Source organism: Onychostruthus taczanowskii, unplaced genomic scaffold, assembly GCF_017590055.1.
Source record: "Onychostruthus taczanowskii isolate IOZ18803 unplaced genomic scaffold, ASM1759005v1 scaffold19, whole genome shotgun sequence".
Taxonomy (NCBI): domain Eukaryota; kingdom Metazoa; phylum Chordata; class Aves; order Passeriformes; family Passeridae; genus Onychostruthus; species Onychostruthus taczanowskii.
In genome coordinates, this window is record NW_024499128.1 from 9,999,522 (window position 1) to 10,023,959 (window position 24,438).

Here is a 24,438-nt window from a genome sequence, read left to right on the forward strand (position 1 = left end):
AGTGAACTTTCAGAACAAATGTAGAACAAGTCAGGCATACCCCTGTTGTGTTGATAATATCAACTTGACAAATGTATTCTGAATTTTGCCTGCAGCCATTAAAATGGAAAGCAAAGTCAGAAGTGTTTTATGGGAGGTTTTTTTTATTGTTTATACCAGCAAATATTGTACTGGTTTTGTCAAAGGAAAACATAATTTTTATAAAGCACTTGCCCTATTGACTCCCAACTAGAACAATATATTTTAATCCATCATCGTGTTATTTTTGCTGCTTCATTGTTTTATTTGCCATTATTATACTTTTTCTGTTTACTTCTAAGATGATATAAACTAAAGGCCAAAAGTCTAAACTAAATAAATATTATCTTAATGCTAATTTAGGCTGACTGTTTATTAATAGAACTTGGTTTCTATACATAGTATAGACAAATAACAGAGGTTGTTCTTGAACTTTACACACACAATTGTAGTGATTTGGTTGTATACAAAGAGGAGAAGGTCATGTCTGGCCATTGGTTTTCAGCCATTTGTGCCATTTTTATTAATTTTATTTGGTTTTGTAAGAAGTTGTATTTGAGATGCATTGTAAATATGAAATAGAAAGATAAAAATCATCAGCTTCTGCCAAATGCAATGGGTTGGCAAAAAGCACATGTGGGGAAGTGTCTTATGTAATTTAACTTCTTTAATAAAGAAATAATAATTTTTGCTGCAAGGCTGCGGGATTGGCCTTTGTCCAATGAATGTTTCCTGTAACTGTAAAACACGTTAATTTAATGTGTTTGCACATTAAAGTGGTGTCAAAATAAGTACCTGTGGAGTACTGCTAAACAAAGACAAAAACAACTAATTTGCTTCTTAATGAGCCAGCAATAATGCACCAACATTTCAGTCTGTTTGCTCTTAAGGCAGACAGGGGTTCTGGAGGAGGCTGGTTCAGAGGTTCTCCTCCATGGAGAAGCCTTTTGAAATCCATGCTGGTGAAAGACATTTTCATAAACCACATCAGTGAAAGCTCTGATTGTGAAAAATGTGTGAATAGGAGTATTTATGTGATACACACTTAAAAGAAGGTAATAGGAATATATCACATAAATGATATTCGGGTCAAACTATTTTTTTTAGCAATTCATAGAATCATAAGATCACAGAATGGTTTTGGTTGAAAAGGACGTTAAAGCTCATCCAATTCCAAACTCCTGCCATGGGCAGGGACACCTCCCACCAGACCAGGTTACTCCAAGCCCCATCCAATGAGGACATGACCTGGAGCTTTTTCCTATTTTTCTCTTATTCACACCATGGTGGGAGGTAGAGCATCCAGAGCAAGTGGAGGAGGCTGCCCTGTCACCTCCCTTACTGGGATCACAGGGATTTCTGCTGTGCCAGAGTAGGGGTGTTCTGCCCTGCAACAGAACCTGCAAAATTAGCTTTGTTTGCAGTAATGTGTCAGAGCATCACTAAAGAATCACAACTGTGTTCTGCTTCAGTGACTTTCCCCCAAATAAATTAATGTATAGAAATGTTTTCTTTTGTCTGTTAAGCAAATAGCTGCAGGCTTTCCTTCCTTTTGTAAATGTTTTAACATTTAAGAAACTATTTCTAGCTGTTTCTAGAGGACTTTTTCTGTCATTTGTTTGTAAAAGTTTTCTTGACTGTTAAAATCAGAATGTTTTTTTCGTGTGGTGCAGATATATAGTTTTCTTGTAAAGCTTTAGTTTGGAAGGACAGCAAGTATACCTTGATATTTTTTGGCCCTGTGGCTAAAAATGTGAGGAATTTCAGAGTCAGAAGAGGGAGAATAAGTATTATTTGGGAGGCTTAAACCTCAAACAGCCCAGCTGTTTTCTCACTGGACTGGCATTCAGTGCCTGGTGGAAGGTGAAGATAACTGTTGATCCAGTCTCACCTATTGCTTCTCTGAAACAACTCAGTGCTCCTGTTACACAAAGAACTGCTCTTTGTTTCAAAGTAACTTGAAGTTGCCAGTCCTTTCAGAGAATGTAATTATTTCCTCTGGGGAAAATGACATGCCTTAGCTACTCAAAGAAAGCATTTAGAATGCCCTTTCTTGCTTTCTTTGTCCTGCAATAATCTACTTTTTCTAGGAGGAACATTTCTGCTGTCACCATTTTTCTCTGGTGTTGCTGGGTGAAAATAAGCTCAGTGTGTGTCATTCTGTGATGCACTCCCAGTAAACTCAGGTAATAATACTTCAACTATATTTATCCCTTTCTCCCACAGAGTTTAATAAAGGAAATTACTCTGATTAATAGGTTTTAGATTTAACAAACAGCACTGTTTGGGGTTATATATCCATCTGGTCGAGTTTCTGAATTGTCAGAATTCAGTATGTGGATGTATAGAGCAGGAACAGATGACTGGAGGGACTGGGGGAATCCTGCAGAGAATTGAGCCAGCAGATTGTTTCCCCCAGTGAGCAATTTTATGGAACTTGTAAACCCTTCCATGGCTCACCTCTTAGAGGGTACAGGAGTGCTCCTGAGTCGAGCTTCTGGCTGATTCCATACTCCTTGTGGATACACATCTTCATTACTGCCAGCCTGGCTGGGCTCGAAGCGAGGAGCAGAGCTTTGGTCTCCGTTTGTTCGGTGCTGCTAAGCAGGCTTTGGCCAGTCTGCCTGTATTTGTTGGGTTGGTCCCCAGCAGGTGCTGCTGCCTGGGTATGAGAGCAGGATTAGGATCCAGCATGGTCAGTGTAACCTGTAGGGTTTGGCAGTTTCCTCCCTGCCAGGCTGGTGCTGTTTGCCAGTGGGATGGGACGAAGCCTGGTGTTGGATTGCAGAGTGCTCTGTGCTAGATCTCCTGGCCAGTCTCCCACAGGCTCTGCCTTCTCCTCACTCACAGCTCCCTGTGGGATACAAAGGCTGCACGTGCACAATTCCTACTTTTCACTTGGATGATCTTTTCTCATGGCTCGGGTGCCTGACATCTCCCAGAAAATCCTGCAGACGTACAAGCCCAGGCTGGACGTGAGGCAGCTGATCCCCTCTCTCTTTCATACCCATTCTCCTTTAACAGTTCAGAAGAGTTTTTGTGAAGATAAGGCTTTTGCTGGATTATTTTAAACAAAATACTCCAACTCTGAAGACAACCTCATGACTTTTTTTGCATTAACTCTCAGCCTTATTGAAGGTGCTAACAAGGTCCTGCAGGACATATGTTAGCCAGTAGACTAAGTGGTTTGTTTTATAGTTTTTTGCTTTAAAATTTTTTGTTAAATAGAATTTAATCTTTTTCCAAGATTTGAAGGCAACTTTACAAACTTCTCTCTGACTTAGACTCACCATTGTTTTTTGCAGTTTTTCCTTTTTGTTAATTATTTCTCAAACATGCTAAGACAACTCACAGATTGTAGTCATTGCTTGTTACTTCTCATAAATATTATCCAGAGTAGCAGAGATGATGGAATAGTCTCCTTGTACTTCCCTGCATCTTGTGGTGGTACAACAGAGGTCTCTTTTTATTTTCTATTCAGATAAATTACTCTAAAATATAATGATTACATGAATTACTTCCAAAGGATAACACTTCATGTTTACATTCATTACCTTTTACAACTGGGAGAAGCCTATCCTCATGACAGTTTTTAATGCAAAAGGACTTTTTTGTCATTCTGTGAACTGGAAATAACATATTGTGCAATTATTACTTGTGTCCTGAGAAATCTATCAATAATAGAAGGAAAACAATTTCCCCTTCTATTTCAGTACATGATTATACATTCTGTATGTATACACATTTCTGATAATGGGTTTTAACCAATATTTTATTGATTTACTGTATTACATACAGAGTAATAAATAGCTTTCAATTCTTTAGGATTTCATGATTTAATTATACTTTATGTCTTCTTTACAAATGGGGCAAATTAATAATGAGAATTAGTTACTTTGTGACCAGTATCTCTCTTCAAGATGTACGAGTGCAGTAGTACTGGCTCTTAGGATGGTTTTTGACTGTTTCTTTTATTACAGCTCATGCTGTAATGCAGTGAATGCAGTCTTTAAAATTGATTTATGATCAAAATTTTTCATGTACATCCTTTAAAATTTTAAGCACTTTAACTGTAGCATGTTTGCAAATAATGAAGTAGTTACCAACTACTGTTTGGGGTTTTTTATCACCTTATGTGTATGTTTAGATGGAAGTACTATGTGCTGAACATGGGGATGTGGTTCTTTAGTAAAATATATTTGAAGTTTGGCAGGTGCAAGTCATTGTTCCTGTATCCTGCAGGATACCCATATTTAATATAACAGTTCTGTACACAGAGCAGTCTGCTGCTGATAGCTGCCTGCCTTAGCATTAAAAGAAAAAAACCCCCCACAAATCAGCCCAAATCAAACCCCAAACTCCAGAAACCCCAAACTTCCAAAAACCCAAACAAGAAGAAAACTTTTCACATCGTAATAAAGTTAAGATCTTATTTTCAAAACACTGTTTAAATTCCCCGTCTGCCTAACTGGGGCTTAACCCTGTCTGGCTTACAAATAAGTCTTTTATTTTTCCTTTACATATGCTTTTGATGTATGTCATCCATCAGTGTTAGCAAGAACAGTAAATGCATTGATCTATTGCTGCACTTGACAAGTTAAATAACACTTTATGTAAGAAGTATTGATTTATAAAATCCAGTACATGTAATTAACATTAGAACTGTCAAAAGTTGAAAACAGTATTAACTTGCTGCTTATTTATAACCTAAAGAAAATTAAATAAAATATCCAGATTAATCAACTAACTCCTTTTCTTTGCCTTCAGATATGTCAAGCTCAGTTATGTTTGCTAGAACAGTGATATGTTTTGTCCCATTTTGACAAGAAGAAATTACATGTTTCATTGGTATCACCAAAAATAATTCTATAGTCTCTAGATCTGTGTATTTTCCTTGAAATGGTGAAAGAATTCCACTTGGATAGTTCTGAAAGGATTTGGTGTAAAAGACATGGAAATAAGTGGTGATATTTGGGAAAATGAAGGTGCCCAGTTTGTGTGAGGCTTCCAAAGAGCCTTTGATCCATCCCATTGGGAGTGTCTGCACAAACACCCTGAGGGCTCTGCAAGGGTCATTCTGTGCTTCTGTCTCTCACCACGTGTCTGTCCCAGAGTTTTCTTAAGATGTGGGAATATTTCAGTTGAGTCCTGTGAACTTTGTGCTGTGCTTTGTTGGCATTTCTGTCCTAATCCAGTGTCACACAAGGACAGGAACAGTCCTGTCTCTGCCCTGCATAATGTGGGCTCCCGTGCTCACCACCCTCCAATTCAGTGACACCACTCAGATCCTTTGAGTTTTTTGAGGCAGGCATTACCCAGTTTCTAAACCTGTTTACATTTTTCAAGTTTAAGGGGGAAAAAAAAAAAGAAAACTGCAAGTTACATTTAAACAAAATAACAATAGCATTGAGCAGTAGGCATTGCTTTTAACAAAGGCTTGAGCATGAATCATTTCCTCTCCAGCCCCCTTCATCAAAAGAGACTTCTCTGGATATTCATAGCTGCTTTGCTATTTAGAAATAAATTCTCCTTGAGAACATAAATAGGTGCCTGACATGGCTTTCAGGTCTGGCAGCGCCTTTGCTATTCCTTTGTTTCCTCCTGCTGCTCTTGTGTTTCTGTTCTGGTACTTCCAGACACTCCTCAGCTGTTTATCTTTTTGATTTTATTTGTCTTCTGAGAATGCCTCTTACAACAGGCATGAACTTGAGGAAAGCACATTTTTTCATCTTTTCTCTCCTGTTACATGTTCTGTAGGGTTTCATCTCTCCTTCGTGCCGGTGTCAATTGGAATATTTAGAGGATATATTTATAAATTGCTGTTTAGATATCAGTGTGATCAGGCTGCCCTACAGTAGCTGGAGATTGTAGATTATGTAGCAGCAACAATAGCTTCCTTTGTGGCTAAAATAATGAAGGAAATCCTGCTATATTTGGATTCCCTTTCAGCGAGGCAGCTCTGCCTTCCACCTGCTGTGGGCCGAGGTTTAAACACTAACAACTTATTTCCTCGAGTCTCTGAGTGAGACTCTGTAAACATCACTGTATGAAGAGAATATGAAAAGCACAGAGGTTGTGCTTTGATACCAAATTCAGAGGCTGGAGGTTTCTTTGGAGATTTCGTTTTGGTTTTCGTAGTTAATGGGTTCTCTTTCATTTGCCCGCTTTGTACGGATGTGCCTTTTTCTTTCAGTGCATTTGTAACTTTCTTAAAAACATCCTCATGAATATTTAAAAAAAATTCTGGAGCCTTTTTTGTGGATGAACTACAGTAAACATAATTTTAGAACATCACATGTGCTTTTTGATTTCTAATGTTGCAGCAGGTAATGGCTTTAAGCTGGAAGAGGATGGCTTTAGACGGGATATTGAGAAGAAATTCCTCCCTGTGAGGGTGGGGAGGCCCTGGCACAGGGTGCCCAGAGAAGCTGTGGTGCCCCATCCCTGGAAGTGTCCAAGGCCAGGTTGGATGAGGCTTGGAGCAACCTGGGATAGTGGAAGGTGTCCCTGCCATGGTAGGGAGTGGGACTGGGTGGGCTTTAAGGTCCTTCCAACCCAAACCATGCTGGGATTCTGTGGTACTCCATGAATTCACAGAGCTATGAGTAGTGGCTGCCTTCTGATAAACAATAAGCCAATATGATTTTTTTTTTGCCCCAACTGAACTGAATTATTACAGGTGATCAGAAAGTGAGACTAAAACACGGGGTGTAGAAATTAAATGGGAAAAGGAAGCCTTAGTGGGATTTTAGGTTAATACATCAGGAGCTGCTTGAGACTCAGTTAAAACTATATCAGCTCATTATTTTTTTTTCTCCTTGGCTGGTCTGCTAAAGAAATCAATTTTAAGAAAAGAATAATACAATTGCATGTGGGAAAGTCTTTCTTGTGTATTTGGGGATGACTGAGAGAGGTTTATGTTGAATTTTAATGGAGGTGTGTTACCAATCACTGTCTATTTTTTTTTTTTTCTATCAGAATCCAGGCCCTATAAAAAGTCTGCTGTAGTTCTGTTTTGAGTGTTTCTAATAAAACTTGAGAAATCTTTTCTCAAAAGGGAATTCTTCGAGAAGTGATTGTATAGTGAATGAAAAGATGGTCTTTAAATAGATGGCAGACTGTTAGGGAGTAGATTTTATGAATACAAAGAACAGGTTACGTTTAAGGACTTTTAAGCATCTGTGATACTAAGATTTTCTTTTTTTATCATAAAAAAATCCTGCTCTGGCTTTTTTCTGTTATCTCAGGATGCAAATGGATTTTTGTAGTTCATGTAAAGCTGTTCATAGAGAAAAATGGAAGAAGGCTAAGAGAGATAACAGGAAATGTTTGTGCCTTAAAACAGGGAAGAAAGGTTGGAAATACCAAAACAGGTTTTACTGTAGCTAGTCACTTCATGGTGTTTATCTTAGAATTATGGAAGTTTCTAGGGAATGAATTAGGATGTTTGTTCTTTTAAGCAATACTATGTGTTAGCCAAGATTTGGGAAAAACATTTGGTCTGTTTGCATCAAGAAATGAGGAGCAGAGAAGCCAACTGGAATCTGCAGTGCCATTTAGGTAATTCAGAAATAGAGAAGTGATGCTTCAATTTAAAAAAAAAAAAGAATTTTTAATTAAATCTACTTAACTATCAGTCTGAAACACTCATTCTTGCCACTTGGGATTCCTATTCTATTGAATTGTTGAAAGCTAATCATAACTATACATTACAGAATGTTCAGTTTTCCTCTTGGGATGGGCTGCAACAGGTTTGCAATCTTTAGTTCAATATTTCCTCCATCCAAATCAAATATATGATTGGCAATTACCCAGTAGCTAACTTGCCAATTAGTTATGTGAGCTGTTCAAGGCAAAAAAAGAAGTTATCCATTGAAATCTTGTCTCCCTGTGAGTGTGCATTTAAAAGAAATAAATGTCACTTATTCTAAAAATATGTGGGCTTCCTCACAGAATTTGCTGAGTCCTAAAACAATTTAATTCCATCCCCAATTAAACCTCTAAAAGCACCATCCATCAACCTCAGCTGATATCTGTATTTGCATTCAGGGTTATAATAGAGGTACCCAAAAAGAAGGTTATCTTCTTAATCTCTAGGACGACAAAAATGGGCAGCTTGGGCTCATTTACTTGATGTGTGAAATTGAGGAAGAAAGACTGATTTAAATACAGTTGCTTCAGTACTCTTCCAATATAAAATCAGATATCGTCTTTGATGAAAGTTCAGGAAATCCATTTTGAGAGAATGCTTTATACCATTGTGTGAAAATTCTTAGCTGCTGCAGTATATTTGAAAAATAACCTGATATTTTAATGAAATATTCACTATGATGCATCAGTCCTTTGCAGTTGAGGTTTAGAATGAGGTAGTAAAATGCAATTTAAATTTAATTGTTGGCCTTGGTGATTTATGTCACACTTCCAACCACAAAAATTTGAATCTCAAAGATCCAATATTTTGGGTGAAATAGACTTCTTGCAAATCAATACAGTTAAAGTGACTGAATGCTCTAATGTATGTTTGACATTGTTGACAGTTTATGAATAGATCATGTACTAACTTCCCCAGCATCTCACCAATGCATTTTAGAAGATTTGAATTCAAAAGAAGATTGATTCAAATATATCTGAGTTCAATCTGACTTTCTGGTACATTTCCCAGGATTTACTGTGTTATAATTCCAAATTCGTATGCCATATAATCTATTGAAGTTCATTTCCACAAGAGAATACAACTAGCATCCAGAGCTAGCACATGTATGCATGTATATCAGAAACTCTAAGATTAGTAAACTGAGATAGCAGGACTAAAAGATCCTTTTGAAAAGGAAATAGAGAAAAACCTTTTCCATATCCAACTTGGGAATAAGAAGAAAAGCCATTTTCCCAGGAGGTTGCAGTAGTTTGCTATCAGAGCAGAGCAGCTCGTGCTCGACTGTTTGTGCTCACAGCTGAACCTCAGTCTGGTCTGGAATGGATTTTGCTGTCCATAGCTGTAGCAATTTCAGTGGGTTACTGAGAAGATTCTTCTTGTCTCTAGTTTGGGTTTCCTGACTCCAGTTGCCATTTTTCCTTTATTTTTATATTACACATTCAATGCCCCAGACAGACTTTTTGGGATCCTCTTCCCACGGCAGTCATTGTTTACGCACCTGAGCGTGGCTCACATCTCTTTCCCTAGCAGACACTGAGAGCAAAAACATTTCTGTATTGCTGAACTCCTGGGCTGATTGTTCAGTCTCTACCTCATTTTCCTCAGAAAATTCCTCAGAGATAATTCTGTTCATTTTCCTCTGTCAGCTGATCACACCTTTAGAAGCATATGAAGAAATAGTAATGTGCATCATGTTTTGGCTGGAGATTAATAAGCTAAAATCAATAGAGGTGTGCTACTTAATAAACCCACTGTGTTTTTCTTTTGAGTTTGAAAAATGTATCTCAGTCAAAACCCTCTTTTCAATATTGAACCTGTAGGGCCAGTGGAGCTATGGAAAGGCAGCTGCACACCTGGTATTTGTTAAGTGATTGAGCTGTATTTGCTCTGAATTGCTGATTTATGTGCAGGTTGATCTACTTTTAATATTCAATATTAGCTCACCTAAAAATGACTTAAAAGTAGAGATGCATAACAAAGACAAATAGCAGTGGCACTGGGGATCTCTCAACCTGCTCTCAGCACTCCCTGCTTTTTCTTTCCTCTGAGTGTTCAGGACCACAGAATCTATTTTTCAGGAAGCGGGCACCTGATTTTGCCTGTAACTGTTGTTACCCAACTTTTCTGGGGAAAAAAAAAAGCTGAGATTTGAAGAGGGTAGTTGCAGTGGGTTTTACTGATGAGGGTGGTGTGGTACTTCTCTGGAATACTGTAACTTTCCTTTTCTCAGCAGGATAGAGGTTCTCAAGATCAAATTGTGTCTTTTAATTAAAATTTATTAATTCCTGAGGGACAGGACTGTGCAACTGTGCTTTCAAGATCTTGTAAGACCTTGTAGTAACTGAAAGATCTATTTAATCTGACTTTCCTTTATGTGTTTTACAAATGTAAGCCCTTCAAGGCTTCAGAATCATTAGCTGAGCCTTGTTAATTGTTTGTTAGAGGAAATGTTTGAGGTCCTTGAGATGGTGCTCTCCTGTTTCTGGAGTCACATTGACTCATGCAATCCCTATGAGACTGGGGTTCCTTGGCTATTTAATGGGTATTTACTCCTGGAATTTTTCTTGCCATTCCAAAGCTGTCCAGCCAGGCTGCCTTTTCCTCTTGCAGGTCCTATTTGTAAATTTGTGCCTGAATGTGATTTTCAGGGAGAACAGAGCGTGAGGGAGCTTTCAGCTCTCCTGCTGTGCATCTCATCTGCCAGGGCTGGGGACAAACCCAGGGTAGAGGACCCAGCACCCAGCACCATTTTGTCTTTAAATGTCAGCATTAGTCCACAAAAAAACTGTCTGGATGTTGTTGAATTTAATCCTGAAACTTTATTTTGAGGTAAAATCCATCTGAGCTTTGCATGTTCCAAAGAAAGAAATTGGATGGGCCAACCCAGCAGCATAATGAAAGTCAAACAGTTTGGAGGTGCAGAAAAGCAGGGCAGAAATGCTGTGGAGCAAATTTCCAGATAATTTTGGCGTATTCAATCCCACTTCTTCTTGAGATTTACATAAAAATAAATCTGCAGCATCCTTTTAAGGACACAAGTGAGAATGTTGGCGAGTTTGGTAAGCAGACTTAATGAAAATTTACTGAAGCTGTAAATATACGTGTGCCAACAGATTGGCACCTTATCCCTTTGCTCCTTCTTGCAACTCAAAAAGTTCTTTAATTACTATTCCTTTTATTTTTAAATCAGCATCGCTGAAGAGCCAGAGAGGCTGGAAGTATTAACACATTTAGAAAAAGCAACAGTGTATAACATGAATGCTTACAAATTTTTTTTTTCTTGGTAGGCTGAGAAATATTCTACCCAAGAATAATAATTGTGGTATTTTATTATTTTTGGTTTTAGGACTCAGATTATCTTTTCATTAGTATTTTACTTCATTCTTGGAGAGTATAAAACAAAAAAAATGCCTTCCTGGCTTCTAAACCCTTGGTTGGCCAAGGTTACCCTCCTGGTGAGCCCTTTCTGTAGTTAATTACTGAGTGCAAGTATCTCATACCTATTAACTGCCCCCTTGTGCTTTCTATCCCTCAGCCAGTTATTTCTTTCCCACAACCCTTCTGAGATGGCTTTGATTTTTTCCCTGCCAATTTTCCTGTCTCCCTGGGATGCTCTATAACAACGAAACCTTTCCTTGCAGGTCCAGGTTTAAATTCTGCTTTCCATTACAGCTTAAAGCTGTAAATAAAGCCCAGGGTGCAGCCCTGGTTGGATCCTGTGCCTGAGGTGTGAGCAGCCCTGTGCTGCAGAAATGCCAACGTCATCAAAGTTGCCTCTCTGCAAGGAATTTTTGCTCTGTATTTTATTTTCATTTCTGCTTTCAGTGAATATTTAGTGAGCTCTGATTGTATAATTGAATTTGATAAACTGATGGTATGTGATTGATGAGAAAGTCAGGAATAAAGGATTAGAAGATAAAATTACTTCAAGGGTTTAAGTAAATCTTCCAGAGAGCCAGGGTAATTTATAAAGCATGCTATACTCTTTATAAAAATATTCCCACAGGTCTATTAAATTTTAGCTTCTAACAGACTGGATTGAGTTTTGAGAATCACTTTCATGTAATAACAGCTTGATTGTGATGCTTTAAATGGGAGATAGCTCTGAGTGGGCTGCAGCATCCCTGGGTTTGGAATATTTGAGTAGGAAATATAGGGCTGAATGAAGACTTGTGGGCAGCACTTTGTCTTCCAAATGCATCATTTTTTTTCTTGGAAAGACATAAGTTAGGAGTAAGTGGATAATTCAGAGTAAGTAATGAAGGAGGTTGTGCTGCTGAGTCTGTAAATCACTGAAAACAAGGATCAACAAATGACTCGGTTTGGTGCAGACAGCACTTCATTGAGCTCTCCCTCAGTGACGAAACTTTCTTTGGGGAGGAACAGCTTAGGGAACTCATTCCAGGAGCCTCTGTACAAGAGCAGGTAAGTGTTGTTTTCAGGAGACTCAGCACGAATCATTTCACTTTACCAGCTGGGCTCTGTTATCTTCCCCTGAACACCAGCACTGCTCCCAGCTGCTGCTTTTCCATCTCCAGAGGAAGCCTGACACCTTTAATCTTACCAGGGTAGAATGTCTGCAGCTCCCTTGGGAGACTCCCCAAAATACCTTTGACAGGATTTAACATTTTCTCTCTTGTTTAGAAATATCTTTGTAAAAATTTGCTTTTCTCTATGGGTAAAATAACTGCATTTCACAGGAACATCCTCTAACTCCGACTTAAATTTTTCTTTATACCATTTAAAATATTGGTTGGTTTTACTAGTTAGGAGACAAGAATTGAGATGATTTCACAATAATTACAGTCATTAAAACAACAACTAAAGAGAAGATTTGCAGAATGTATTTTCAGTCATGTAGTAGTGTAGAGAAGTGTAAAAACTCTCCTTGGCTTGTCTGGGAATATCTGCTAGTTTGGAGCTGTTCCAATTTTCTCTTATGTTGTATTGTTGTAGCTTCCTATATAGCCAATTTGGAGAAGATACTGCTGATCTGCACTCATCATAAATCAGTTTCTTTGAAAGACAGGTTATTTAAAATGCTACAAATCAGAAAAGGGCCCTACCCCAAATATAGTTTTTAATTCTGTTTGTTAGATTGGATTTTGTGTGGTAGTTTATAAGCATTACTTTAAGATTATGTGGTTTTTCTTTCTGCATAAATGACTGTGTTCCTGAAGTTAAATTCTAAAAACTCAGGAGACAATTTGTCAATCCAAATCATCAGATGAGTGGGGAGCAGAGGCTGATTTATGGCCCATTGCAGGAGATATTTGGCACCAGTGAGCCTGGGGCTCCCTGGCCACGCTCAGCTGCAGCCCAGCTCTGACCCTTCAGAGATAACGAGTCTGTGCTGCCACGAGCTCTGCAGTCAGAAACATCCCCTGAACAGAGGCAAAGGGAAAGATAAAGGCTTGGAGACTTGGACATCCCCATGCTGGGCTGTGAACCCCATGGAACACCAGAGTCACTGGGAAACCACCACCAGCATCCCCTGGCCAAATCTCCTGGGGCTGTCCTGGGGTTGTCAGTGATTCTGGGACCTGTGGGCTCAAAAATTCCAGCCAGCCTTGAACAGCACATGAGGGCACTCCAAACTGTAAAAAATAGGTTAAACTCTTTAAATATAAAATGCCTGAGTATACATAAAATGCCAAGTATAAAAATGAAATACAATTATTTAAATATAGAATTCCAAGTATAAAAATGCCTGAGATTTTTTTGTAAAATAAATGTTTAAAGGAAAGTTTGCCGTTTAACTGAACCATTACTTGCACTGAGCCAACATTTGTGTGTCTTGGGTTTTTTTCTGTATTTTATATATAAAGTACACACACACACCTTGCACAATTTAAAGAGTTCAGTGTTGTCTACTTATTCAGTATTATTAATATTTTATATAAAATTTCTGACTTTGAATATAACTCCTGTGTTTTATGTGTGATCATAAAATCCTGACAGTGTTCTAGGCCAGGTTGGATGGAGCAACCTGGTCTAGTGGAAGGTGTCCCTGCCCATGGGAAGGCTTGGAACTGGATGAGTTGTAACCTCCCTTCCAACCCAGGCCATTCTGTTTTAAGTTTGGTTATAGAAGGTACTTGTATGCTTCTAAAATTAAGCCTATAGTTCCTTTATAGTTACAAATAGAAATTCAACACGTAAAGTGTGAAAAACCTTCATCTTCCAGAGGTGACAAGGTTAGATCTCCAGCAGGTGTGGACTCAGAATCAATCTGTATTTGAGCAGAGCTTTGGCAATTTACCCATCAAGAATTTTGCTGCTTGGAGTGTTTTATTTGTGATACACAAGAGTTTGAGATGACAAGTGACCCTTGCATATTACTAAAGTACACTAATTCAAAAATCTGTTAGTGGCTTTAGGTAATATAATTTAACACATTTTGGTTTGCAAGAACATTGAAAAATACATTAAACTTGTGAGGTGTTTTTTTCTAAATTCTTTTCCCTATCAAGAATCTTCATTTACCCTGAGACTTTTCCTGCTGTGATAATAATTTCTATCCAAGATTGCACTTCTGGTTTCTATTCAAGAAATTAAAAAAAAAAAAAAAGGTCAAAAAAAAAAAAGCTTTGAATGGATTTAATCCTCAGAAAGGAGAAGGGGGGAGAAAACAACAATAGCATTGTTCACTTCCTGCCACAGCAGACAATGTTGGAATTCTCATCTAGAGAAAGAGTAAACATGGACAAAAGAGTATCTGAGTGGGCAAAGACAAAGTTTATCAAGATCTTGGTAATTCTGCCCCTAAAGATAAAGCTTAGTTATGAATGCACCAGTGCAAGCCTTAACTGAATCATGTTGTTTCTTGTTTTACCATGACCATGTTGAGGAGAAATTAGTTAAATATTCGTAGTTTCTCCTATGTTTTCCTAAATAACCTCCAAACCCATTCTTTTCCTTTGTGTTTCAGGGGATGTTGCACCATTCTTCAAGACAGAACCAGGCTTGCCCCAGATCCACCTGGAAGGAAACAGACTGGTCCTTACGTGCCTTGCTGAAGGCAGCTGGCCCTTGGAATTCAAGTGGTTGCACAACGACAGTGAAATCACCTCCTACTCCAGTGAATACAAGTAAATAACATCCATATAATCACCTCTGCAAGTGGAATTGCAAAAAACAACCCCAAACCAAACTCCACCCCCTCAGTTTCCCAATGCCTCAAAGACCTTTGTAGATACAGACACAGGGACTTGGCGGTTTGTAACGAAAGAAGAGTAGGTTTTGTAAACAGATGAGATGAGATTCCTTTGCTAAAAATAAGACTTGATGCTTCAGAATGTGGGTCCTAACATGGAATTTTTAAGTACCAGAAGTGCCTTTTGCTGGAGATGTAACTTTTACCTGTGTTTGTGATAAATAGGAGACACATTCCTTAGCTAAATGTTACATTTGATGTGTGAACTCATCCTTGAACAGAGCCAAGCTCGCTGGGACTGTCCGTCTCCATCAGATCTAGAGGAATGTGCTCTGTCTTAAATTCCACACAAAACTTTCTGTTTCAATTCTAGCAATTCCAAAAGGGAGCTGATAATTTAACAAACTGCCCTTTAATGATTGTGCAGTTTGCCCCCAGGACCTCCCTCCCCATCCCACAGACATTCCATCAAACAGGAGCTAAACCACAGCGTGGCTTATCAGAGCTCATTCCTGCTGATAGGCAGCACATGGCTGGCCAAGTACCAACCTGCCAGACAGCCAAGTTTTGTCTGCTTTTCTCTAATGTGGGAGGATTGACTGGGTTTTCTCCATGCAAACAGAAATTTCTGTACCCTTATGGAAATTTAGTTTTTATGCAACTTACTTGGTGCTTTCAAATTTTGTAGAATTTGCCAGGTGAATTCAGAGATTGTGAGGGGTGGGTATGTGATAGAGAGTGCCCAGGTACAACACCTGTACCTTTTGCAAACCAAGCTAAATACTGCATTTTTGGGACACAAGGCTTAAGGTAGGGAAAAGTTGTGCTGCATTACTATAGGTAGAAATTACAGTATGAGTTGGTATGCAGATAATGCAGATAATGATATAAAGTTCTATATTGTTACACAAGGTTACATAATTACCTTTCTCAAAGATTTTCAAAGTTTTAACCTAGCACTAGTACTGTTTTTGATATTATTTACATTTACAGAGCAGTAAGGGAAAAAATTCCCTTAAAAAAACTTTTTAAAACTTGTGGGGGTCATTTAGCATTTCAAGTATTTAGCAACTGTTTAAACCCAAGCATTTAGCTCTATCTGAAGTTACCTAGAAATGCAAGAATTTATTTGGAGGAGCTCTCTTAGTCCTGAGTTCCTGCATCTGTTCAAGGTTGCTGCTTTCAAGCCTTTGGGATGTGGATTATGAGCCACATGCACATAAAGAGGAGATTTGTGAATGCTTTCTAGAAAATGAAAAGATCTCTAATAGCACAACAAATCACAGAATGTTTGAGCATGGCTTTGTGCAAATGCCACTTGTTTTGATCAACTACAGCAGAGTCAATTGTAGTGGCTGGGTAGAAGGAGCTGGAAGTAGCCTTGACCATGTGAGATGCTGAGAGAGAGGGAGGAAAAATGGTGTGGGGGGACAAACACATGAACATGGAATGAACAGCAAGCAAAGGTTAGAACTCCAGCCCTGTAGGTGTGCTAGGCACTGGGAGATGACATTTCATGGTATTAGGAGAACCTGAGTAAGAATGTGTGACATTTTGAAATAAGACCTGAGTGCCGTGGTATTTCTTAAACAAGTGGACATCCCAACACAAAATTGGAATTTTACTGTGTATGCCAGTGTGAGTCAGTTATTGGAACACCTTTCCCAAGGTGTGTGTGCACATACCTGCAGTCAGTCCCTTGTTTCTTATATTGCATTTAATTTGTTCTTGTGAATGTCAGGTCATGATTCCAGCCATATTTATTAATTCTGCATTTTTATATTGTTCTTATTTCTATTTCTCATTAAAAGATCTGGCACAGAGGAAGCTGCTGGTTTATGATAATAATATTGATAGAAAATATTAATTTAGAAATTGCATCCCTACTGCTACACCACAGCCAGAGATCAGCTAAACAGGATTTTGATTCTGTAGAAATGCAATGCTTTAAGCTTCCAAAAAAATGGCATAGGTGCATTAAGATGAATAAAAGCAAGGAAAAGATATGCTCAGACATAAAAATTGCAGTTGCAAAATTTAACCTTTGACCCCATAACAGTTTGCTGTGCAGTTCTCTTGGGTAAATAGCCTGTTTAAATGCACGAATCTTCCTGAGTAAGTGACTTCTGCTGCAATTTGAATCATCAATCAAAGATTCTTTAGTAATTGATATTACTTAGTGTGTCTCAGTTAAAGTAATGTCTATATTGTAACAGGCTGAAATATATTATTATAACAGCCCAAGTGAGTAAAGAACTAATTGGAGCCTTTGCATTGTGACATTGGTGACCCTGAGTGAGCAGCTCCTCTTTGTCTAACGAGGCTGGTTGTGTGCACAGCCCGGTGTGTACAGTGACTGTGCATACACCACTTTGTGTTAAGTATTTCTAAAACAACCTCAGAAATTCTTTGTGATCTGAGATCCACTTTATGAAAACAAATCGATGCTGCTGACTGCAGGAGCAATTTTGGTCATGTCCATAGGTTAAGAGACTTTAATGTTCTGGCAGTGTCTTTTTTCTGTTTTCTTTTTTTCCCCTTCTTTGTTTTCTTTTGAATTAAGTTCTGGACCAGGTGTATCTGTCATATTTGCTTTTGTGGCCTGAAGATATTGATTCATTGGAATTTAAGCAACTAAGGTCATGTCTAAGCAGCCATACACTTTCAACCAAATTACTTAAAAGTATCTGATTATTATGTTTTAACAATGGACACATTTCAGTTTTGCTTCTGTATTATTTTGTATTCTGTACAAGTTAGATCAGTTGATCCATAAGTCTTTTGTTAAAAAGCTTGAGTAGATAAAAAGTAACACGAATATCTAATAAAATACACTTAGCTTTAATTCTGTATCCATAATAATGACTATTAAATCCCATAGCCTATAGCTTCACTTTCAACTCTTAGGGCATTTAAAATTAAAATGAGGGTTTAAATTTTAGATTAGGGGTGAACTGTAAGTGTTGGCTGGGATTTCTCCTGATGCCACTCCCTCCTGGAGCTCTTTGCAGTGGGGTGATGGAGCACATCAGGCTCAGGGAGACTCCCCTTGAAGCTTCTCTTTTCCGCTTGTCACTTCCCATCTCTCTGCAGAACCTTCCCAAACTCTAGGTTCTGCTTGGCTGTGCCATTTAAAATGAGGGAAAAGTCAGGGCTGACTTTCCAAAGTCCTTGCAGACATCCCCAGGAACCTCAAGGAGCCTTGTTCCTTCCATGGGAAGATCTGTCTTCAAAGTTTGAGCATAGACAAAAATAAAGCAAAATTCTGTCTTGTCACTGAAAGGAATTGTATTAACCTTTGATTCAGTTCATTCTGGGGAAGAAAGTCTTATTTAGAACTTAGAAAGCCTATTTATATCCCTTTGTGCCAGTCAGAAAACAAGTGGAAAGGGAAAAGCATAGCACAAAAAGCGGCATCAAGGCTGTTAGGTCAATAGAAAAGTAGGTTTTAAAACAATAATAAGATATATGAGGTGCATAAAGATTGTTTAAAATTGTAAACACAGAATCAGAAATTCCATTAATATTTATCCCTTGCCCAGGTTTGCAATTTTCAAGTTATTCTCAAACAGTATTAACACATTTCCTATCTCTTTTTTCCACATTTGTTATTTAATTCTTCTAATTTTGCTTGCTGTACTTGCACATTATACCCAGTAGGTCCACTGAGAATCCAGCTGCTCTAGGTTTTGGCTGCCTTGGAATTTCCAAAGTAGATGGGATTTTCACTGTAAATTTTTAAAAGATTTTCATTTCTTCAGGCAACATGTTAAGAATGTTTCCTGCTGAAACTTTAATAAGTCAGAAAAGAAAACCAAAGTAGGACACTTCTGATCTAATTGATTTGTTTTGTCCTGGTGGCAGCAAAACTAACTCTGCATTACTGTCCTAGTACAGATGAATACTCAGGAAAGAGGCCTTTAATTTTGGCTTTATTTAATAGACAAGGTGTTAGCCAAGTAGGACACTAAGTCTTTATGGGAGAAAGGAAGATTGTTGTTGTATAACTGTTAGGTAAAAAGAACTATAAAAATTAATTTTCAGTATTTGTCAGAATCTTCAGGTTTGATTTTTTTTTATTTTTTATAATGATGTTTTACAACAATCTTCTTCCTGGCAAAGATGGAAATTATTTTGTAAGGCACTAGAGAAGCCTCCTGTCCTATTGATTTCTCTCCTTGTATTTTCACCTGCTCTCTCACTCCCTTCCCCATGGTGAGGCTCATCAGGCAAGAGGAAACAACATTCCTGCTTCAGAGTTATTATTGGTGTGCTGGGGTTGCTGTGGCTCCCATAAGGAGCACAGGTTGGAATCTTCCTTTTCTTCCTGCCACAGCTACGAAAGGGAATGTGCTGGTGGCTCCTGGAGAGGTCACAGCAGTGACCTGGGGAGATCACAGGAGTCACAGCACATATCCATGGGCAGCCAGGGGCTCCTGGAAACCCCAGGGATGTCTAAAGCTTGCCCAGGGTATTGGGCTCTGGTTTAGTCCCCTGTGTTTGGTGCTGTAACCCAATTGCTGGGATGTCTTTTGTGATGACACCAGAATCTTCTGCCTCCTTTGATTTCTGCTCCCTGATCCTGTTCAGGCATTAAGCTCTGCACGTGGGTGTGTACAATATATTTGAGTCTAAGAAGAAATGTTTTCTTTTAGTGGAATTAAATTTAGAAGATTAAAATTCAGCAGTTTTCCTTTTTCTTATCTTCCATAAAGACTTTCATTAATCCTGCCATAATATCTCCTGAAGGTGACTAGGGGAATATGCACTTGTGATTAATGTTTGTTTAATGCAGGATTATCTCTATTATTCATGTGTTTTATTCCCATTAAAACTGTGCCTATCAGCTCATTTTCATGTTGAGCAATCAGATGTAGCTGAATGAGGAAGGTGAGATTACTGGACTGAGTGTCTGTTTGAAGGGCAGAGCAAACACAAAGTACAGCACAAGGTGGCACTTCCAGGATTCCTGAGTTTCAGTGGTCACACAGTGGACCTTTCATTGGAAAGCTTTGTTGCTTCTTGCAAGTCTTCCTAATACCTACACTTAAGCTTCTTGTGACTTCTCTGAACTAATTACCTGCTCTGCCTTATGAATGAAAGTAGAGAAAACTAGGGAAAAAAATTTAAGTACATCTTTCATGTGAATTTTTTATATACTTGGCACTTACCATATGCAGAACTGAAGATTGATGGGTATTTTCATGCATTTCATGTCAGCTGTTTTTTAAAAATCTGTATATAACAGACAATACTGTAACCAAAGACCTGAGATTACACAATGAATAAATGTTGTTTGTAAGAAAAAATGCAATAAGCATTTAAGACAAAGTGCAAACCAGGAAGAAGTTCTCTCTAATTGTGCCTTTTGTCCTGCAGGTACATCATCCCAGCTGTGCAGAGGGCTGATGCTGGCTTCTACCAGTGCATCGTGAGGAACAGGATGGGGGCACTGCTGCAGAGGAGATCTCAAGTCCAAGTGGCATGTATGTCTGAGTGGGGGTCACTCTAACTCATTAGCTTCTTTTTGGCTAAAAAACCTGGTGTATGATGACATTTGTCAGTCTGAACAGGTGTTAAATATCAGGCTTAACAAATTTTTCAATTACTGCCTCATAAGAATTTCATACTTCAGTTATCATCTGGAAGCAGTTCAGAGTAGTGCAACACAGGCTTTGAGCTCTTCAAAGCCATGAAAATGAGATTGTTTGGAGATATCTGGAGCATGAGAGAACTGTTAACACCTTATGGAATTAAGGAAGGCCACGCACAAAACTATCAAAACAACAGTAACAACAACAAAAATTCTAGAGGCAAGCAGCAACATCTGAAATGAATGGGATGGTGGAATAGCACCAGGAAGATTTCACACCTTTGTCCTTGTGGTACAAAATCAGCAGTTTTACAACAAAAATTTAAAGTTCTGTTCTCAACACCTTTCTGAAGCAATCCCCCCACAATGTTTGTCCCACTTCTGTTTGGACCTTGCAGAATTTTTGATATCCAGCTGCCAATTGGAAAGGTTACATTAGTTTTCTCAGGTGTTTGTGCTAATGAACGTGACATAAGAAATGATCACAAACCTTTGATTTCCTTTTTCTCAGTTAACCTATAGAAAATAAAATTCAAGTAACTTTTTTGGAAATAAGAACATAATTAGGCCTTAATTATTTTTCCAAAGTAAAAGCATAAAAGAAATTTTAAGAGAGAGATGTATGTGCTGTGCCTAAGAAGTCTCATACTGGATCAAATTCCTCGTTGTCAGGGTGGGTAACTGGAAATTCAGTAGTGGTAAATGTCACTTGATAAGCAGAATTTAGAGACATTGAATTATTTATTAGATACCCAATTTGAAGAAACTGATTCAAGTTAATCAGTATGTCAATAAGGGAAATTACATGGAATTTCCTGTGTTTTAAAATAAAACCAGTTGCAAATGGTATTATGTAAGTTTTGATATCATGTTCATCAGTTTACTGCATTACAGTAGATTTTGTTACTATATCTGTAATGTCAGTGATATCAGTAATTTGATGTTTGGTCTCCCTATTGTTTCAGAGCTGCTGGGAGCTAAAGTAAAAATAAACTGCTGCTAAAATGGGGTTTTCCTTCCCTGACCTCTGCCAGCCCTTGTGCCCCTGCTGTCTACTGACCATGGGCTCCCTCTGACCTGGCTCAGACCCTTGCAAGTATTTTTCCAAATACTCCTCTGCAGTTTTAGTGAATTCTGTCAGGTCAGAGGATCTACTGCAAGCTGCTGTGATTGAGCAGAACTTTGAGTGAGGCGTGGGGCAAACAGGGGGTTTAGAGAGGAAGGGGAGGGTGAGGTGCCTCCTCTTGTGCAGCACTGGATGCCTCTGGAGTTTCATCTCCAGCTGTGGTTTCAGGGGACCAAGGCTTTGGTAGCACTCCCAGAGAAAAATGTGCCCATTTCCTCCTGCATCCCACTAATGATTCCCACTCCTGGGTTGCAGTGGAGCTCACTCCCCTTTAGGCTCAGCAGGAAAATTTGTTTGAGCAGCTGTGGGCTGGGAGACTTCTCCAAAATTTCTAGAAGAGCAACAGTTCTTTTGTTGGGCTGTTAAATTTGTCTACCAAGTCCTCCCTGTCCAGCTCCCTACCCAGCTGTGCAAGCAGTTGTACTGGCACAGCACAGGGAGCAATTCCTGAGGAAGTCCTGGTGGGAACAATAGTGAGAAGGAGACACAGGAATGCTTTTCCTTGATGCTGCTGCTGCTGCTGAAGAATTCTGTCTCCTGAAATGACAGCTTTGTTCCCCTCTGAAGGAGGGGAAAGTTTGCAGCGCACAGTTCTGTCTCTCCAGGCTGGTTTTTGTGTGTTTGGCTGTTCTGGATAGAGGAAGAAGTGCAATTGCTTACTTTTCTTCAGTTTTAGTTCCTCCCCTATTTAATTTCTCAATCTGCATTGCTGAAGGAGGCTAAAAGGTTCTCTCTTAAATCTGTCTGAATTAAGCAGTCTCTCTATTAATTCATTTATTCATTTCTTTTCACTGATAAAGACAGAGACAAAGCAAACCAGACCCTTTGTGACTTGGGAGACCTTTGGTCTTTGGTCACTGGTGCCTTTGTGACACCAGTGGCTTCTGTAGTGAAATTGCCAGTCAGATTTCCACTTTATTCCTGCAGATTAAAGTGTTCCACAAGTTTTAAATATTCTCTTTCCCCTTCTCTCAGGGTAGCTACTGACACCACATGATTGTTGTCTGTGTTTTAATGGTTTTGATTTAAATTAATTTATTTAAGCTGTGTGGATGTAGTGAAGTTCCTGATATTTTATCATATATTGCTTTTCGGTTATTCTTCAAAACACATCAGAAAGCAATGTTCCAAGGGCTTCCTAAAATCATCTTAGCCACTCATCAAAACTTGTGGGGGTTGAAATGTTAGTGTTTTAACTCAGAAGGATTCACAAGAAATGATCTATTTTTGCCAGTGAGTAGAGGATGCTTCCCAATACGCATCAACTCAAGATCTCTAGAGAAAAATTGAAAGGTGTAATTATAATGGCACTGAGGAAGATCTGAGGTATTTTCCATGTCCTAGATATCTGAAGTAGCAGGGAACCTGTTAAATAATTAAAAAAATATTCTCAACACATGCTAACATATTACTTAACTGAATGGGAACAGATATTTGTGAGAAAACTGCTGAGTAAATCTTAATTACAGGATGGGCTTAAAAACTCCAGTATTGTGAAAACTAAAATAATCATACAACAGTGAAGTTAATTAGATCCACCTCCGCAGTTTGAAATTTCTTTTCAAGTAGCTGATCTGATTACAGTTGTAAGGAATCTGGAGCAGCAGAGGAAGTACAATGCTGATTACGTCTGAATAAATAACCTGAAAATCACAAAGATGATTAAAGCTTCTTTAAAATACCATGTGTTTTTAATTTCTGCTCTTGTTCTGTCTCTTCTCGTCTCCTGCCATTCACAGACCTGATAGTAGTCATTTCTTTTCTGTGTCCTTTGCATCCCTCTCTGCAGCACAGAACTAGTAGAGAACCCTGATGTCCTTAAAAGAAAGGGAATTCAGTGACAGAAGCTGGAATAGTTCTCTGTTGTATGTGTGTCAGTTTCCTAGTTTAAATCAAATTAAAATGCAGAGAAGTTCTTTGAAGGGTGAAGGAGTAAGAGCCTACAGCCCTGTTCATTTTAATGGATAAGAGTGCAGTGGAAAAGGCAATGGAAAAACAAGAAAAAAACACTCACTGAATTTCTCCAAGGCCTCCCCAGATACCTGAACTTGCCTGTGAAACAAAGGCTGCAGAGGCAAGGGTTTTGCAAGGGTAGTATCATTTCTTCCATTAAAACTTTTGTTAAAAGCTGCTCTCTAACACTAGGGATGCACTACTGACCTTGAAATGTTGTGCCAGAAGAGCTGAGAGCCCCCAGCATGACCTTGGGATTCCAGGATCATTTTGAGATCCTTGCCTAGGTCTGACTCTATTGGCCGGGCTGCAGTGGAAGAGCTGCTTGTCTGTTTGTGTAGCTGTGGATAAAAACCAAAAAGATGACCAAAAAATATACAGCATGAGCATCCCTTTGAATTGCAGGAGTTTCTTTTTAATTGTTAAGGATTTGTCTGAAAAAGCCTCCAACCAAAGCAAGCAAACCTCCATTAAAATGTCATTTTCAGCAAAACCCCTCAGTTTCTGCCCAAGAGCAGAGGGCTGCCGGTGGATGCTCTGTCTGTGTGCAGCAGCAGCACTGGGGTTTCCTTCATCTGCCTCTATAAACCTCTATAAACTCCCCAAATTCCAAACTGTCCTGTAATCCATAGTGTCCCATGAGTAATTATCAGTGCCAGTGCTTGGTGGGAAACACGGCGATTTCTGTGTCTCCTGAAAAGAAATGGGGAGAAAAGCAAAACTTCCCTTTTTAATTTTTTTAAATTTTTTGCAGATATGGGAGATTTCATGGACACAGACCAGAGAAAAACAGTGACTGAAGGACAAGCTGCTGTTCTGAACTTCCCACACATCCTCAGCCACCCAAGGCCCCAAGTGACGTGGTTTAGAGACGGGCACAAGATTATACCAAGCAGCAGAATGTAAGTCAGTTTAAAGCTCAAAATACACCCACCCTA

The 24,438-nt window shown here is 38.8% G+C and overlaps 1 protein-coding gene across 4 annotated transcripts in view; it reads left to right on the forward strand.

The window, feature by feature from the left end:
- Positions 1-24,438, forward strand: part of SDK1 (sidekick cell adhesion molecule 1) — a 384,804-nt gene that overhangs the window by 94,903 nt on the left and 265,463 nt on the right. For all 4 annotated transcript variants that reach the window (XM_041401548.1, XM_041401551.1, XM_041401550.1 and 1 more), the window contains exons 3-5: positions 14,604-14,763; positions 20,208-20,314; positions 24,255-24,402. In XM_041401548.1, coding sequence (XP_041257482.1) covers positions 14,604-14,763; positions 20,208-20,314; positions 24,255-24,402 — 415 coding nt within the window. The remainder of the gene's footprint in view (positions 1-14,603; positions 14,764-20,207; positions 20,315-24,254; positions 24,403-24,438) is intronic.